Source organism: Vidua chalybeata, chromosome 11 (genome assembly GCF_026979565.1).
Source record: "Vidua chalybeata isolate OUT-0048 chromosome 11, bVidCha1 merged haplotype, whole genome shotgun sequence".
NCBI classification, from domain to species: domain Eukaryota; kingdom Metazoa; phylum Chordata; class Aves; order Passeriformes; family Viduidae; genus Vidua; species Vidua chalybeata.
The window spans coordinates 13,127,723-13,143,569 of record NC_071540.1 but is presented as its reverse complement, the minus strand read 5'-3'; the positions used below and the strand labels follow the sequence as shown (position 1 = coordinate 13,143,569).

At 43.2% G+C, this 15,847-nt stretch overlaps 1 protein-coding gene across 2 annotated transcripts in view; it reads left to right on the top strand.

Annotated features, from left to right (window-relative positions):
- Window positions 1–15,802, top strand: part of AMFR (autocrine motility factor receptor) — a 28,397-nt gene extending 12,595 nt beyond the window's left edge. For both annotated transcript variants that reach the window (XM_053952742.1, XM_053952744.1), the window contains exons 8-14: window positions 512–622; window positions 3,500–3,690; window positions 5,311–5,414; window positions 7,387–7,521; window positions 8,172–8,255; window positions 12,660–12,844; window positions 14,288–15,802. In XM_053952742.1, coding sequence (XP_053808717.1) covers window positions 512–622; window positions 3,500–3,690; window positions 5,311–5,414; window positions 7,387–7,521; window positions 8,172–8,255; window positions 12,660–12,844; window positions 14,288–14,432 — 955 coding nt within the window. In that variant the 3' untranslated portion in view covers window positions 14,433–15,802. The remainder of the gene's footprint in view (window positions 1–511; window positions 623–3,499; window positions 3,691–5,310; window positions 5,415–7,386; window positions 7,522–8,171; window positions 8,256–12,659; window positions 12,845–14,287) is intronic.
- The last annotated feature ends 45 nt before the right edge of the window (window positions 15,803–15,847 follow it).

Below are 15,847 nucleotides of genomic sequence, written 5' to 3'. Positions count from 1 at the left end.
TGTTGCATCACTCATTTCTATATTGTCGTGTTTGGATACTGCTTACATGGCACTGTAGCTTAAAAAAAAAGGGAGAAAAGTCAAGACAAATGGGAATGGCAAAATCTGAGGCCAAAATTAGTCACCATAAATGCTTATGATCCCAAAGAGACAGCTTAATGGGTACAGCTATTAAAACTAATTTAGAAAAATGACATAAACCAAATCTATACAGATTATAATTTAAGGATCTCAACAAAATGATCATATAATTGTATCTTGGAAGGTACTAAGTCAAAGCTTTTTGCACTTAGGATGTATGAGGAGGTGTGCAAGAAAGTGCCTGCGAAAGGCATCAGAGGCATGTGTATGTGTGTGTTCCTTTGCAGTGCAGCCTGAAAAATAACAAATTGCTGGCATAGGTCCCTTAATGAAAAGTTAACATGGAGGGTAAGGTTTTTCAGTGCTGGATTCTCTAGAGAACAGGCTATGCTGAGCTTGTGTAGTCATTCCTTCTGTTTCTTCTTCGTAGGTTTGCAGTTGCAACACCAGAGGAGCTGGCAGTGAACAATGATGACTGTGCCATTTGCTGGGACTCCATGCAATCCGCACGTAAACTCCCTTGTGGCCACCTCTTCCACAAGTACGTGTCCAGGCTGGAGAGGGTGCACCCAGCTGAGAAGGGAAGGGATAGATGGGCATGGGCTGAAATTTACAGTGGGATGACAAGTAACAAACTTCCAGCAACGCTGTTGAGTGCTTGCTGCCTGGGTCGTCTTGGTCTGGTTCTGACAACAAAGCACAAGTCTTTTTCACTCCAGTCATTTTCATGTTTGAGTTGTTCCACCTGGTGCACTTCTTTTCCCCCAAACTAAGAGTGTGCACCTTGTCAGCTAGTGGGTAACTAGTGCTGAGTTTCTCAAACACAGGTCAGTAGATTTGTTGTGTGGAAGTTGTGTTAATTTTCAGGTGAAGAAGAAAAAATTTGAGCTGGATCCTTAAATACTTTCCAGATATCAGCTTTAAGGAGAAAACAGGGAGTATTTTTATATAGTGCATCCTCACATGGTGGTGAGTCCCCCAGGACAGGCCTGGTCTGAATCTGTGATTTCAAGGGACAATAAGTCTATCAGGGCTGTAAAAGAGGTTAACAAAATCAGCAGAAATGGTCCCTAAGCAGCTGGTAGGTAGAACTGGGAGACTTTTGGCCAAAGAACCTCTCTATACACTGCTTCTTACACTCATTCAGTAGTGAATAGTAGCATATGCTTGTGGACATAGTATGCTGAGCTGGATGTGACTTTCCTTGCATCTTTTGTAGAAGTGCTTACATTTCCATGCCTGTGCTTAAATATGAAATGAGAAACAGGGGTTGAAGCAGGCATTTCTGAAGGGCCATGTGATGAATATGCAGGTCAGTTAAATTGTCCCTGTGGTGTTACTTTCTGTAAATAGCTTTTTGCTTTTCTGGTAACTGTCAAACCAGAGGTTGTAGTCTGTGTGCTAATTTGTTGTCATTTATGACAAACCTTGCCATAAATATTTATCTGTGTTCCAAGAAGTCTCTAATGAGATAATGTGCCTCCATAGCAGAAACTCCTTTTTCAATGCTACTGAATCATGTGAATATTTAATCACCTGCTGTGCACTTGAGAAGCCCAGGGTCTTCTCTTCAGAAAGACATTTTCTCTGTATTTAAAAGGATCCTTTTGTATTTTTTTCTGAAGCAATTACAGTTCTGAATAAAGTTACACTCCTTGGTGCTTTTAGGGAGCGAACATGTTACAGTGAATGGCTTGCATATAAAACCAGATGTAACTAATAACCCTATTTACAACCTGAGAGTGGTTTCTCTCCTCATAAAAGCCTGGTGATTTTGTCAACAGGCTGAACACTGTGTCCATTCTCAATTATGTGGGATTTTCTTTCCCCATGGGTTATTTGGACTGGAAGAGAAGGTAGTAGGGAAGATTTGTGTTGCTGAGATCAGCCCTGTGCCCACATATTAAGGAAATTTGATGGGAGTAGGTGTCTGAATCTTTTAGGCATGTTGAAAATCTCCTTTACCTTCTAAGAAGCAGGCAATTTCAAGAGTTGTTGCTCTGAAAGGTTGCCAGCCTTGACTTGCTGTTTGCCCTCCTCCTCCTGAGGTGCTGTGGGTGACCGAGCCCTTCTGCCTGTGTGGTACACAGTGAGTGTGGCCACAGCTGGCTTTTCGGGTCTGGTGCTGATGCAGCTGACACAGGGTTGTGTCCATTCCAGCATCTCAGCTGTTGAACTGTTGAGGAGCAGCAGTGTGGTGGCAGCTTGGGAAACTCTGGGTGTATCCCAGGTGACCTTTGGAGTACAGCTCAGGCAGAGGTTTGGGTTTGCTGTGGTCAGGGTGGTTTCCGGTGGTCAGGGAATTGATGTTGGACAGCACTGCCAGTGCCAGCATGCTGGTTGTGCTGGTGATCAAGGTGGTGGAAGGTGGCAGTTGTTTACTGTGGTGCTTTGATTGTTTTTGGGAAACCCATCACTGTGTATCCCTCCATTGCAATATGACAGAAAGCACTTGGCAAATTTTCAGGAATTGGACAGAATGCTTGTATCCTTGACTTCACTATAGTCCTGCAATTAGAGCTTTTCCCTTGCTCTGTCAACCCAAATCTGTGATCTGTGCCTTCATTTTGTTTACAAATACACAATTTTGGGAACAGGTTTATTTGATTTTTTTGTATGTCTTTACCTTTTTAAAGTGTTTTGAGAACTTCTGGAAAAAAACCCACCCTGCAAAATGTGAAGTATATGTTATAATATTGAGAAGCATTCAGCCCTGTGAAATTCAGTTTTTCCACACTGAAAATTAGGTATAACTTGAACAAATACTGCAGCTGGTCATATCAGCATGAACCAAAAAGCATGCACTGCTTTGAGTATTTCAACCTGCATTTCAAACACTTCTCACTTTCTGCAGGACAGAAAATTTCAGAATTAAGGGAGGATTGTAATGGCACAGAATTGTTAGTATTAAGAAATATCTGTGTAGAGGGTTCTTGGAGTTGTACTGGCTTTTGTGGTTTGGGTATTAGTATTTTAAAAAGCTATTTGAAAACACTGGAGATGCTATTGCCTCATCACAGGCAGAACTGCTATGAAAATGTGTCAGGATACATTAACTATGTGTCCAGTTGGTTTTTGCCTTTTTCACTTGGGAATGGTGAGAGAAAAGAACTGGTTTCTTTTCCCTTCCAGGCAAAACTTTCTTGTTCTGAGCTAGAAGGACAGCAAGCTTGGAGAGTGTTTTAAGCTTGTGAGAAATCTTCATGCACATTTATAAAAAGTGAACACTTGAGTATTTTCAGCTGAAAGTAATAAGAAACCTATTTCAGAGTCATCAGGAGCTCATTAAGGGTATCTCTGAGCAGTCCATGTGTTGATGTTGTATACAGAATATGCTACAGCTGCTTGATGTATTGGTGACAGTGGTGTTTTGGAAAGACACTGGAAGCTCACCACAGTGTTACTCTTTTCCTGTCAGCTCGTGCCTGCGGTCCTGGCTGGAACAAGACACATCTTGCCCCACCTGCAGAATGTCTCTTAATATCACTGACAGCCATCACGTGAGGGAGGATCACCAGAGGGAGAATCTGGATGAGAACCTGGTGCCTGTGGCAGCAGCAGAAGGCAGACCTCGCCTGAACCAGCACAATCACTTCTTCCACTTTGACGGTGAGCTGAGCACGTTTGACATCCGCTGCTGTTATAAACAAGGGCAGCAGCCTTCTCTAGAAGGGAGTTCTCTCTGTGCTTCAGCTGAAACTCAAACCATGCTCTGCTTGTGTTTCTGTTGGTTCTTTTGCAAGAGCTCAGATGTGTCTCTGAGGTTTCCCAGAACTCTGGAGATTTCTTGAAAGATTCTGTACAAGTGCTCCCTTTTTCTGGATTTGTTGTGGTCAGCAGCTTCAGTTACTGCCATTTATTCATTGTGTGCCGTGTTGAGAAGCAGAATGGGGAATTCCTGTGTCTTTTTTTGCTACCATGTGATGGTTAATCAACAACAGTCAAAGAGGGGGGAAAAAAAGCCCTCTGTTGTGCAGTCCAAAAGTCAGTTTTTCCCCTATCACCTAGCTAATGTGTAGTTGTCAAAAGCCCATTTGCCACTCAGTTTACAAGATACTTGCAATACTTGGTTAGGTGCAGAAGATTAGTCTCAGAAGGAATCATGTAGCCACAACAGTTTAAAATGTTTTTAGTAGTGTGCTATAAGTACTCTCAAAGCAGATGTGATTCCTGGTCACAATAAGTTCTGTGTATGGAGACAACTTGTTTTGAAAAAGGCAATTTATGTTGTTTGTGTTCCAGATTTTATTAGAGTTTTGGTATTGGTGCATGCTGGTCTTCTCCCAGATTTTGATGGCACTCTTGGTGTTTCTCAGATGATTTCAGTACTGCAAATATTCAACTTTGGGCTCCGCCCTTGTGGAGCACCCATGAGGCAGTTGAAATGCTCACTGCAAACTTACACAGTGACTATTCCTCATCTGTGCTTGTTTTGAAATCTTTGGAGATTGTAGGGGGAGAATAATGGTCAGAGAAGGGTCAGACAATTTCTAGGTACATGGAAACTGGCTGATAGCTTCTGCATGGCTTCCACTTCTGGGGTGCTTTATGTCTCCAAAGGACATATTTGTTTAGAATAACACAGTATTTTTGATGGCTGTCCTCCCCAGTGCTCTCCAGTGTCTTGGAGACCTGCAGAATTACCATGGAGATAGAAGGAGAAGTGGCATAGAGCAAAGCCTGTGTTTATTTAATTGGCAGCACAGAAGGAGGAGGGAGCCACCCATGTACCCTACTCTGCTGAGCTGAAGCACACAATTGCAGCAGTCACTTTGTTCAGTTACTCTGTGTCCCTTTGAAGTAGTATTTCTCAGTGATGACCCTGAGATTGGGCCTGGATTCAGGTTGCTTAGAAGCTGTACTGTTTTTGTAAAATTGCTGGATTCATATTCATATATTCCAGAACTGGATTTGACTCTGGATTATTTTAATTTTCACTTTAATAGGAACATTAAAAAAAGAAATCAAGGATGTGTTACTTCCTTGATCCTTTTCCAGCCCCCAGATTGTTATACCACTCTGACAGTGTGTTTGAAGAGAGTATGGGCAGTTACTGATTCACTCCAGCCATCTCCATCTCTGGGAGACCTTAGGGATAGATTGCACTGCAGAACTCCCTGCACATACCTTGTGGAATATAACGATTTATGTTAAATACATGTAGAAGTACTTGGCCTGCTGAGATTCTCATGCTCTTTCTCGACTTTCTTGGTGACTTCTTACTCCCAGGCTCCCGAATTGCCAGCTGGCTGCCCAGTTTTTCTGTGGAAGTGATGCACACCACCAACATCCTCGGAATTGCACAAGCCAGCAACTCCCAGCTCAATGTTATGGTGAGACTGCACCTCAGCCTTCCTGTTTGTGTTGTGTAGGGGAAAGGGTTACATGGAGATGGAGAACATAAAGGGGCAGGAAGTCAAAACAGTGGTAAGACACTAGATGAAAGCTGTTTTTCTGAGAGAAGCTCAGAAAGCTCACTGAAGCTTTACTTCAGTGAAGTTAGGGCTGTATTTGGGTTCAAATGTGCCAGCATAAAAGAACAGGTCTGGAGATAAGTGAATGAGGTAGAAGAATGACATGTACTTCCTGGGTAGATGAGTAGACTTTTTCTCAGCTTGCTTCATGCAACTTTTTCAGTTCTTTTTCAGTACTTCTGTGACAACTTGTAGCACCAAAGGGTGTGAGTCTGTAACAAGAGAATTTAGCTGTTGGTCAAGTAGTAACTGATTAAACCATTCTATAGGTTTTGATTTGTTTTTTTTTTTTTTAATCTTTAATAACACTAAGCTTCAAGATAGCAATTTCAGTGTCTTATCAGTGTAAGGTGGGCTCTCTAGCACCCTCAGCTTTTGCTGATTCATGATGATGATAGAAGTATAGATGATGAAATTCCATATTTGTTGAATTTGTCCATAAAAACTCTAATGTAGTTCAAAAAGAAAATGATGTGTCCTTACGAAACACTTCATTTTTTGAGAAGTGCTGTTTCCTTTGAATTCTTCAAGCTACTGTGTTCTATATCATGGTAATAAATGTTCAGTGAGGTGTCTCATAAAGTGATGAAATTTTCTGAATATTAGGTCTTTCCCACACATAGCCTATACTTCTGTTTAAACAGCACCAGGGTAAGGCCACTATTTATAGGCTGTTTGAGGCAGGGAGGGATCAAAGAGATGCTGGCACATGATTTATTAGTTAAATATGCAGGAACTCTCCATCTGAGGTCAGTTTAATTTTTCTTTTACTGGACACAGTGACACAAATGGGCTTTATTAAGGATAAGGATAATGATATTTTTAGGATTGTGTATTATCAAAAGTACAGTAGCAACTTATATTAAAATGTCTTACTTCAATGGAAAGCTGGTTAAAGGTTAGCAAATCATTAAAGTGTTACACATTTTTAATAGAAAATAAGTGACATTTTCCTTTGTGTTACTGAATAAAAACTTAGGGAAGTATTTTGAGGGGAAAGCCAGAGGCTGAAATGCTGAATCAGTTGGTTTGGTCACAAGTTAGTACAGTGGAGGGTTAGGTTTGCAGTAGTTTCTTGTGTTGGAACTCACTGTCAGTTGGTGCATAGTTTTTGCTTTGTTCTCAAAACTCCTTCCACCTTTCTTTTCTTATTGCCATTCTCATTCCCCTCTGCCCCCACATGACTTTGGGCATTAGTGGAACTAGACATTTAAATATTAAATGAAATCTAATTGTTGGACTCTAAAAACATATTATTTGTCTTCCTTCTTACCTTTACTTACTTAATTTGGATATTATTTAACTTGGAATTCAATAATAACAGTTCCCTGACAACTCAGTTTAATGTAATTGGATTTTCAGACCCTATTAAACTGGTTTGTAGGGAGGGTGGCTGGAGGGAGTGGCTTATTAAAACTTCACTTGTCCATGTCGGTACCATTTTGGAACCAATATGGCAAAGTATTTTTTTTCTTCCCAGTGTTGATCTAACTTTCAGTCACCCAAGAGTTTTGTATAGACCTTTATTAAAAAGGCTGTTATAAGAAGAGGGTTGGGAAGCCTTTGAAAGCTTTGTGCATCTACAGGCACTGTTCAGGGCCATGTGGTGTCTCCCTAGGAGCTGCAGTTTGGGTGTTGACTTTAGTGGAGGCAGCATATTGCCCTGTAAGTCACAGCCAGCATGGGTTTTCTTTCTCTTTTCTTTCTGTCTGTGGGTTTGCATATCATAAGCAGCATCTTTGAGCTGGTAATATTTTTAATCTCTTTCTGTTGACATACTTATCAACTAACTTCTATTTACTGCTGATACTGACTGTATTGCTTTCTCCAGGCCCATCAGATTCAGGAGATGTTCCCTCAGGTTCCTTATCATTTAGTTCTGCAGGATCTGCAGCTAACTCGTTCTGTAGAGATCACCACTGACAACATCCTAGAAGGGCGCATCCAGGTGCCTTTCCCCACACAGGTGAGTCATAAAACTGTGCACCTAAAATTACTTTCTTTCTTATCAGAGCACTGAGCCTCTTAATAATGACTGAGGGGAATGAAATGAGTTAAAGCACTGGTGAATCTGGGATTTGTTTTTCCCTTTGTTAAAATCTCTGTAAATGCTGTGTATTCAGTCATGTACCAAAAATATATTGAAAATGTCCTAGCTAGAAAAGAGACAAATATTTGCTCAGTTAAAGCAGCTCTTCCGAGTCTCTCTTGTGCAGAGCTTTTAGAACATTTCCAGTTGATTTCTCTGCTGACAGATAATTGAATTGTACCACTTAGGAACATTTTTTGCAAAGAATGTCATCAAAATGATGCCTTGTTCTTAGTTAGTGCCAGTAGATTTCATAAAGCAGTCTGGGGACAGTGTTTCTGTTAATAACAATATTGAATTCTGGTTCTGTGCACATCAGATAGTACTGTTATCTGGAGTCTGCGTGTGGGGAAGCAGAGACAATTCTCTCTCAATACAGAGTATTCTGTTTATTGCTAACTTACCTGTTTCTAAATTGAACACAATGCCTGACATTGTAGAGGGCAGAGTTTGAATGTGTTCAAAGAACTCAGGATTTTTTTTGCTATTTCCCACACTGTATTAAACCCATGATGCTTGCATTTCAGCGTGCAGATAGCATTAGACCTGCACTGAACAACCCTGTGGAAAGGCACAGTGCTGATCAGGAGGATACTGGAACTGTCACACAGGTAAATTGGCATAACAATGGGCAGAAAGCACAATTAGAAGCTGCATGGACTGGTAGGTGCCTTTGGTTCTGTAAGCAGGTCAGGCTGGTGGCAGCCTTTCCTTGCATTTCACATCAGAACTAACACAGTCAGGCAGATAAATCAGATATGAATATAGTGCCCCTGTAGAGGATTATTTGTGTGCTTTTCTTTTTCTTCCTTGAGGGAAAGTGCTCTCAAATGGTACAAAGAACAGAAGATCATCATGTCTCTTTTCATGTCTGGTCAGCCCATGCCTGTCTGTGGAATATGTAGAGCAGGTTGCTTTGCTCTTCCCCTTTTTCTTCTCATTCCCATTCTATACATCTCCAAACACTTCCATTAAAAGGAGGAGTATTTTTTTTTTTTTTTGAGTATAAGAATTCTTTTGTGTTCTGGAGGAAGCACTTTAGGACATGGGGAGCTTTGGTGGGAATGGAGTGAGATATGAACTGGACCAAGAGATAACAGCCCTTCTGTATACAAAGCACAATAATGGGTTTTTCTGTTCTTTGCTAAGGCCTTTACTAAGCAGTATGTGCTATCTAAAGTGTGGCAGGGAAACAAAATTACCCTGTGAGTAAAGTAAGATCTCATTTCACTTTTGTTTTCCCTGACTGTAATAGTGACACCTGAGGGTTTCTGTTTTGTAAATCTCCCTTTCTGCTGGCTGAGTGAATTTGTGAGGTGTGTGACTTTCTCTGCAGCCTTTAGTGACCTGAATAGCCAACCTGTTACTACCTGGAATTCAACTGTGGCAGTTCCCTTGTTAACGGATTGCAAGACAAAAGCCCTTTTGATTTGGTCTGATTCTGCAGTTGAGGCTGAGGAAGAAGTGGTAGTGATGGTACAGATATTTGATAAGAGCCTGAGGCAGCAGCTACAGAACTGCAGGAATGGAAATCTTGGTCTGGATCAGGCATTTTTGGGTTTCTTTGGAGGTTTTGGAGGCATTTGCTCTCCTCTGTAGTAAGACAAACCTCTCTTAGTACAAATGGTATCTAACTAGTTATCCTTAGCTTGATTCTGGCTTCAAATCCCATTTGGAATGATTGTGTTGCTTTTCATCTTTCTTCCCTCCTGCCTGGCACTGCCTGTATTTCTGTCCTTCCTTCTACAGAACCTGAAAAACCTGGGAGTGGTGTCCATACATTACAGCACTGAGCACATGTTCTCTATTAGAGATGCCTTTTTGCTTTGCAATGCTGCTGAGCTCTGCTCAGATGATGTGCTCTGGCTGGAGCAAATGGTGGTTTGGATGGAGAGCCTGTTTTTATCATGTAGGATAGCACAGAGATGACCGGGAGACAGCAGAACAGTTGTGAATATCCCACAGTTTAGTTGGGCTGCTGGTGGCTACTTGTGGGGGATGAACTGGTGGCCTCTGTTTTCCTGGATGGATATGTACTGTGCCAAAGGAGGGAATCATAGGCAAGAGCTGAAGTGGGAGACTGAGACTGCCATGCATAGAGAGAAACATGCTGCTGGGTAGTGCTGTGGAAGCTGGAAGGGGCTACTGTCCTCTTCCTGCCTCAGAAATGCTTTGTGCATTTAGTGTTAGCTTAGGCTGCCTTTGGACAAACTGCTCACTCTTCTTACAAAACTCAGAATTCTACCAAGGAGTCTTACTTAACTCCTTGCTGTTGAGAGTATTTCTGTTGTGGAGAGGAGCCTTGGGAGCCTCTGGCTCTAGGAAACTCCTGTCACTTTGGTGTCCCCTTGATTTTGATTTTAATTTGTAAGTAAATACCTGGTGCTGGTGTATCTCTTTCTGCTTGCCAGAAGAATCTGTTGCTGTAGTCAATCAAAGGCTTGTCTGTGAGAAAAGAGCAAGCAGCAAACAAGCTACTTCAGCAGGGTTCACTGGAGTTTTGAGAAGCTTTTTAAAGGCAAGTGGGAAGGGACATTAGAAGCTGCCATAATCTTCTCTGAGTATGACTTGAATTTCCAATTTGTGGATAGACAGACCTTGACACCTTATGACACAGTCTCTGAGAGAGGCTGTAGAAACTCCAGTTCCTTTGTGCTGCAGCCTTAGAGTAAGTTTTACAAGCATTCTACCTTTTTTTTTTTTTTTTAAGCAGCATACCCACTGGGAATCTTTGTAGATCTCCAACAGCAAGTGGAGATCAACAACAACCTATGAGTTCTGCTTGACTTCTTAGGGCACCTAAGACTTTCAAATAAAAGAACTCTTCTTCATGTGTAGTGTTGGTTTTCCTAGTGCCTTATGTCATATTATGACTTCATTCTACTTAGAGTTCAAAGGTCTTAAGATAGAGCTAATGACTGGGGCTTTTTTCCCCAGTTGTACCTTGTGGTTTTGGGGAGTCAGTGCTGATAAAATCTAATGGTAGTTGAGAGGCATCTCTGCGCACCATAATGGTATAAAATCATGTTACATGTTTGTGAGATAATGCTCTAAATACTGCCAGCCTCTATCAGTCCTGGCCTGTACCCTTAGTGAGGCACTGTGCATGTGCTTCTCTCCAGCTGTGCGTTGGAATGCTGGTGCTTCCAGTGATGTGCATAATGCTTTGCCTCCTCTCAATTCCTCTGCTATATGCCCTCCCTTGCTTAAGTACTTGGTGGCTATTTAGAGACACTTCTGAGGCATCCCATGGCTTTCATGAAACTTCTTCTCTTGGAGCCTGAAAGAAGAATAGTTTCTGTAGTATACAGGCTTCTGCATCTTTGTTCTGCTGCATTACTGAGGCTTGTCATAACCTTTACTGCAATTAGCTGTGATAGTTTTGTCTCTAAAACCTCCTTGGTAACTGTTCCTGTGCTCCAATAGAGGATTGGGCTCTGCTTTTGAATCTTTGTAACCTTATGGAAAACCCCCAAACTTTAGGTGAACCAGCTTGCATCTTCCGATACAAATGGCCCAGGGGGAAAAACGAGTGGTCTTGTCTGAACATTGACTGCAATGAGTGGCCTCCTCACTGCTTCCCCCAGCAAGGCTTCCCTTTTCCCTGCCCACCTGTGTGGGAATTGGAAGCAGCAATTGAGTTGCTCTGTACTTGTTCCACTGGGTCTGCCAAGGTCATCTTGGCCCCCAGTACAATCCATTGGACCATTCTATGGGGCTCTCCCTCCCTCCTCAGGGGTGTGGCAGTGCTTTGAGGCAGTCCAGTGGTTGCCCCTATGCTATCCCAGTGCATTTGTATGTGTACTGGAGCCCTCTGGTAAATTGCAGCACTGGTGGTTTTGCTGAGAGAGGCTGAACACCCGCACTTGTGTTTGAGGTTGCAGTGACTGTACTGACTTGGTCTCCGGGATTCCTGCTTGGCTCACCTACCTAATGGGCAGTGACATTTGTCTCGGTGTTTGCTCTTTGAAGGCGTCGTGTCGGGGAGATGGTGTTACTGGCCTGTCTCTAGGGCTTTGGGATGACTCAGCTTGTTTTGCACATCAGCTGCCTAAGCCTGTGTGTTGTGCTGTGATGCTGCCACGTCCGGGCCGTTGGGGCTGGAGCAGCAATCCCAGGGAGTCGGCCATTGCGGCTCCTCGGCAGCTCTGCCAAAGGCCCCAAACCAGGCAGTAGGAGATGCCTTGGCCAATACTGCCTTGGAGCATCCCACTGGCTTGAGTCGTCCTCTGGGATACCAAATGATGGCTACACTCTTCAGTGCTTGCTTGAGATGATTTGTTTCTTGATGCCACCACTCTTGGCTCTCAGCGTGGTTCTGCATCGCGGGGCTGATGTGATCGTGTGTGGCAGGGTGTGATCAGGGTGTGCTGTTTCACCTCTGCTGCCGAACCCACACCATCATCCAGCAGCTCAGTTTTTGGGTTAGTGTTATCAGCTGGCTGTCAGGGGAGAGAGATACCATGTGGGAGCTGCCAGCTCCTCTGTTGGCACACCGTGCTTGGGATGGTTGTCAGCCTTGCTCCAGCAGTCTAATCCAGAATAATTTGGGTGCTGCAGAACCCAGTGAACCGAAGCCTCATGAATTCCTTTCTTGAGCACAAATTATCTTTGCAAATACATTTGTTATTCTTTCCTTAGTATGTGGATTTCTGCTTTTTCAACTCTTTACTGTTGCATCACTTGTCAAGTCAGCTGCAGAATCTGACTTTCAAATGCCCCATTTTCAGAGAGCATTAATTATGAGTAATTAATGTTTGTCTTTGACATTACTTTCAAACATGGCATGAAAGATAAAACGTTATAGGATACAGGATCTTTGAGCATGGTTTGAAACAGCTTTGTTCAGTTTTTTGGCTGGGCTTTTCAAAGGAACCCAAAGGAACTGGGTATAGCAGGTGAGACTCTGGTTTCTTCCAGTGCCTCAGAAAACGACAGTTCTTTATAGCTTCTTGTTTTGATGCAAAGAAGCTCAAATTTTGCAAAGATGTATGCTTTATTTCCTTTTCTCTTAGACTGAGAGAGTGCCACTTGAACTGAACTCCAGACTGGAAGAAATGGTGGAATTCAATGAAATGGAAGCAGAACCTAATGAAGCAGAAGATTTTGAGGCCAGGGGAAGTCGCTTTTCCAAGTCAGCCGATGAAAGGCAGCGTATGTTGGTTCAGCGGAAGGAGGACTTGTTGCAACAAGCTCGAAAGTATGTTCCTTCCTAAAACTCCAGCCTGGCCACTTAGGTGGAGTCCCCCAGAATGGGTTTCAAGTGGATTTGGACCACTGAGAGCCTGAGTTGATGTGAAAACCAGTAAGAGGAATTAATACATCTGTCACAGCAGACTCAGGATGCTGTACTGCTAAACCCAACTCAGAAATAGCATCATGTGTCCCAACATGCACACAGCTTCCTGTGCAGTTCATCCAAAGCTCTTTGAAATCAAAGGCTGATTTTTCCAGCTTCAGAGGGCTTTAATCTAAGAATGTACTGAGAACAGGTTACTTGGGCTGAGTCTTTTAGCAGTCTTTAGTTTGGCTCCTGGCACAGGTATCAGCCCTTACTGCCTGTGCTATTACAACTGAAATTCCTGTCAGGCACCACTTTTTCCAGATACAGAGCCCAGAGCAGTGCAGATCTGACAGGTGACCCTTACTAGACCTCACCAGAGGAGCTCAGCACCAGCCAGTCAGCACCACTGAAGAGAGGGGGACCAACTTGAACTGTTTCTTTTAGCCCAACCAGTAATAGCTGTTACAGGTAGAATTAAACTTTTCTGGTATTCCAGTTATGTTGGTAGACTTTACTAGCATCCAGTTGCTGATTAAGCAGAATAGGAAGAGTATTTTAGTGATGTAGAAAAAACTTTGTAGTGTTCTTAACAAGTGTTTTCCCTTCCTTCGTATTGCAGGGACACTGCTGAGATGGTCTACAACAACCCCACTGAGTTCTGAGTCCTTTGATGTTCTCAGGCTACAGCTGCTTTTTTTCTTTTCCACGCTGAAATGCCTTATAAATACCTGGGGGTGTGACACCATTTATAAGTCTATAAACAGACTTGCTCCTAGACTTAATTTTTCCTTGATGTTTGAAAAAATGTCTTTTAGGAAGACAGTATTTTTGACTTTCTGGTTTACTGGTTTGAAGAGCTGTTGAATTTCAAACGACTGGTTTTTTGCCATTAAAATGTAAAAATTCACTGGGATGTTAACTTTGGCAGCAACTTCCTTGCCCTCTGGCCTTACCTTATGCTGTGCAGCCCCTAGTGCCCCTTCTGTCACTGACTTAGCTGCTGTCATCAGGGAGTGCCTTGTAGGCAGTGCCAGAGGCTGAGGAGTGGAGTAACAGGAACAGAGGGAGTCAGTAACTCACCCGCTGTGAATGGCTCTGAGTTGAGGACAGCCCTCAACTTTAGAACTGCTCCTTCCCACAGGCACAAGGATCCTGCACAAAACCTAAGAGCTTCTGCCAACTCTGCAGAGCCTGTTGTAGGTGACATAGGCTTTTTTAAGGAGCACGTAACTTGTGTGCACTTTTATTGAGGCATTTTCCTCCTAGTTTGCCTTCCAGCCCTCCCCACTGCGGCAATGCATTTTTCAGAGCCAGAACGAGGTGGGTTCTGCTCACTCATCTTTTCCTTTTTTCCCTCAGGCGTTACTTAAACAAAACCTCCGATGAGGAGCTGAGCACAGAGAAGCCTTTGCCCGAGGGAGCAACAGCAGACGCCGTCACCCTGCGCCGCAGGACCCTCGCTGCCGCCGCCGAACGGAGACTTCAGATGCAGCAAAACTCTTAGCGCTCGCTGCCCCTCCTTCCTCCTCCTCGTGAGCAACGTTGAATAAATAAATTACGTACGAAAAACCCTGCGCTTTCTATACCAGCAAGAAAGTGTCTCTTCAGAGTTCAGCTGGCTGTGCTGCCGAGTGAGCTGGCTGCCTCTCTGCTGTATAAAGCATGTGGTCTAATAATGTTTGGACAGCTGACAAATTAACCTTTTTTGTAATATTTTCTATGTGACGTTGATCCTCTACACAACAAAAGGCAATTTCTAAACCACGGGCATGACTTCTGCAGCTGGCATGAGCTATGGGGCTGACGGCACAGCAGAGACTGGGGAAGTGTGTTCTGAGGTAGCTGTGGGTGCAGGTCACGGAGTGCACGGGCATCTTCTGCTCGGGATCAGGGGCAGTTACTCCGAGGGAAGGAAGCTTAGAAGCTTGCAGCAAGCCCTGTGTTAGACGAGCAGGCTTCTCAGTCCCTGTTCCTTCAGCAGCCAAGGGTGTTACGTAGGGCAGCTTGAAGGGCTGGGGAGTCTCGTTGGGAGATTCTTACACTGGATGAAGTTGTCTGGCTACACAACACAGAAAAACCTGAATTCATGAATTGTGCAGCAAAGCGCCAATTCCCGCATAGAATAGTTCACTGTTGCTGGGCTCTTCTGCACTGGCAGAGGTTTGGCTCTGTTCATCCCCAGGGCTGTGCTTTTCCTTTGCCTTTTATGTCCAGGAAGAAGTGAGGGACAGAGGGGGATCCAGTGAAGAAGAGGGACCTAAGGCGAGGTTACAGTGTTACCATGAGCCGAGGGAGTCAAAACTAAAACCTGCCTGTCCTGGACTCCAGCACAACACGAATGGGACGGTGCAGAGATCGCTCCATTATCTTGCTTTTTATTTCATTTTTAACCCCACAACCTCACCCTGAGTTTATTCAGAAAGACTGGAGGAATGGGAGCAGCTGGACCTTGGCTGGCTGCAGCCCAACCTGCTAACCTGGATTTTCTTAAGAGTTTTTGAGATCCCCTTGGCGCCGCCGCCGCTAGCTTACATAGTTGAATTTTACATGGCAGTGACTTAATTTTTAAACTTCTGAAGAGTTCTAGTTTCACCGTCCTTTAGAAGGAGCCCAGTATTATCTAGAATTGTTGGTAATTTTTTTACTGTTGGTTTTTAGGTGAAGGTGAATTTAATGAGAGGAATTGCATTGATGTTTAGGTGAAAATAATTTATTTCAATAAAACTCTTTGGGAAGCCTTACCTTGCAATGCTGTTAGTAAACCTCAAAAATTTTTTTTGAGATCTTTGGTTTTGCTTTGAACACAGCTGTTTTGTTTTTACTGTTAAAAAAAACCCAATGAAACAAAAATAAAACCTTGATCAGTGTTGGAAATTGTTTGTAAATTCCTGTAGTATGATTTCTCATGGTGGGTATGTT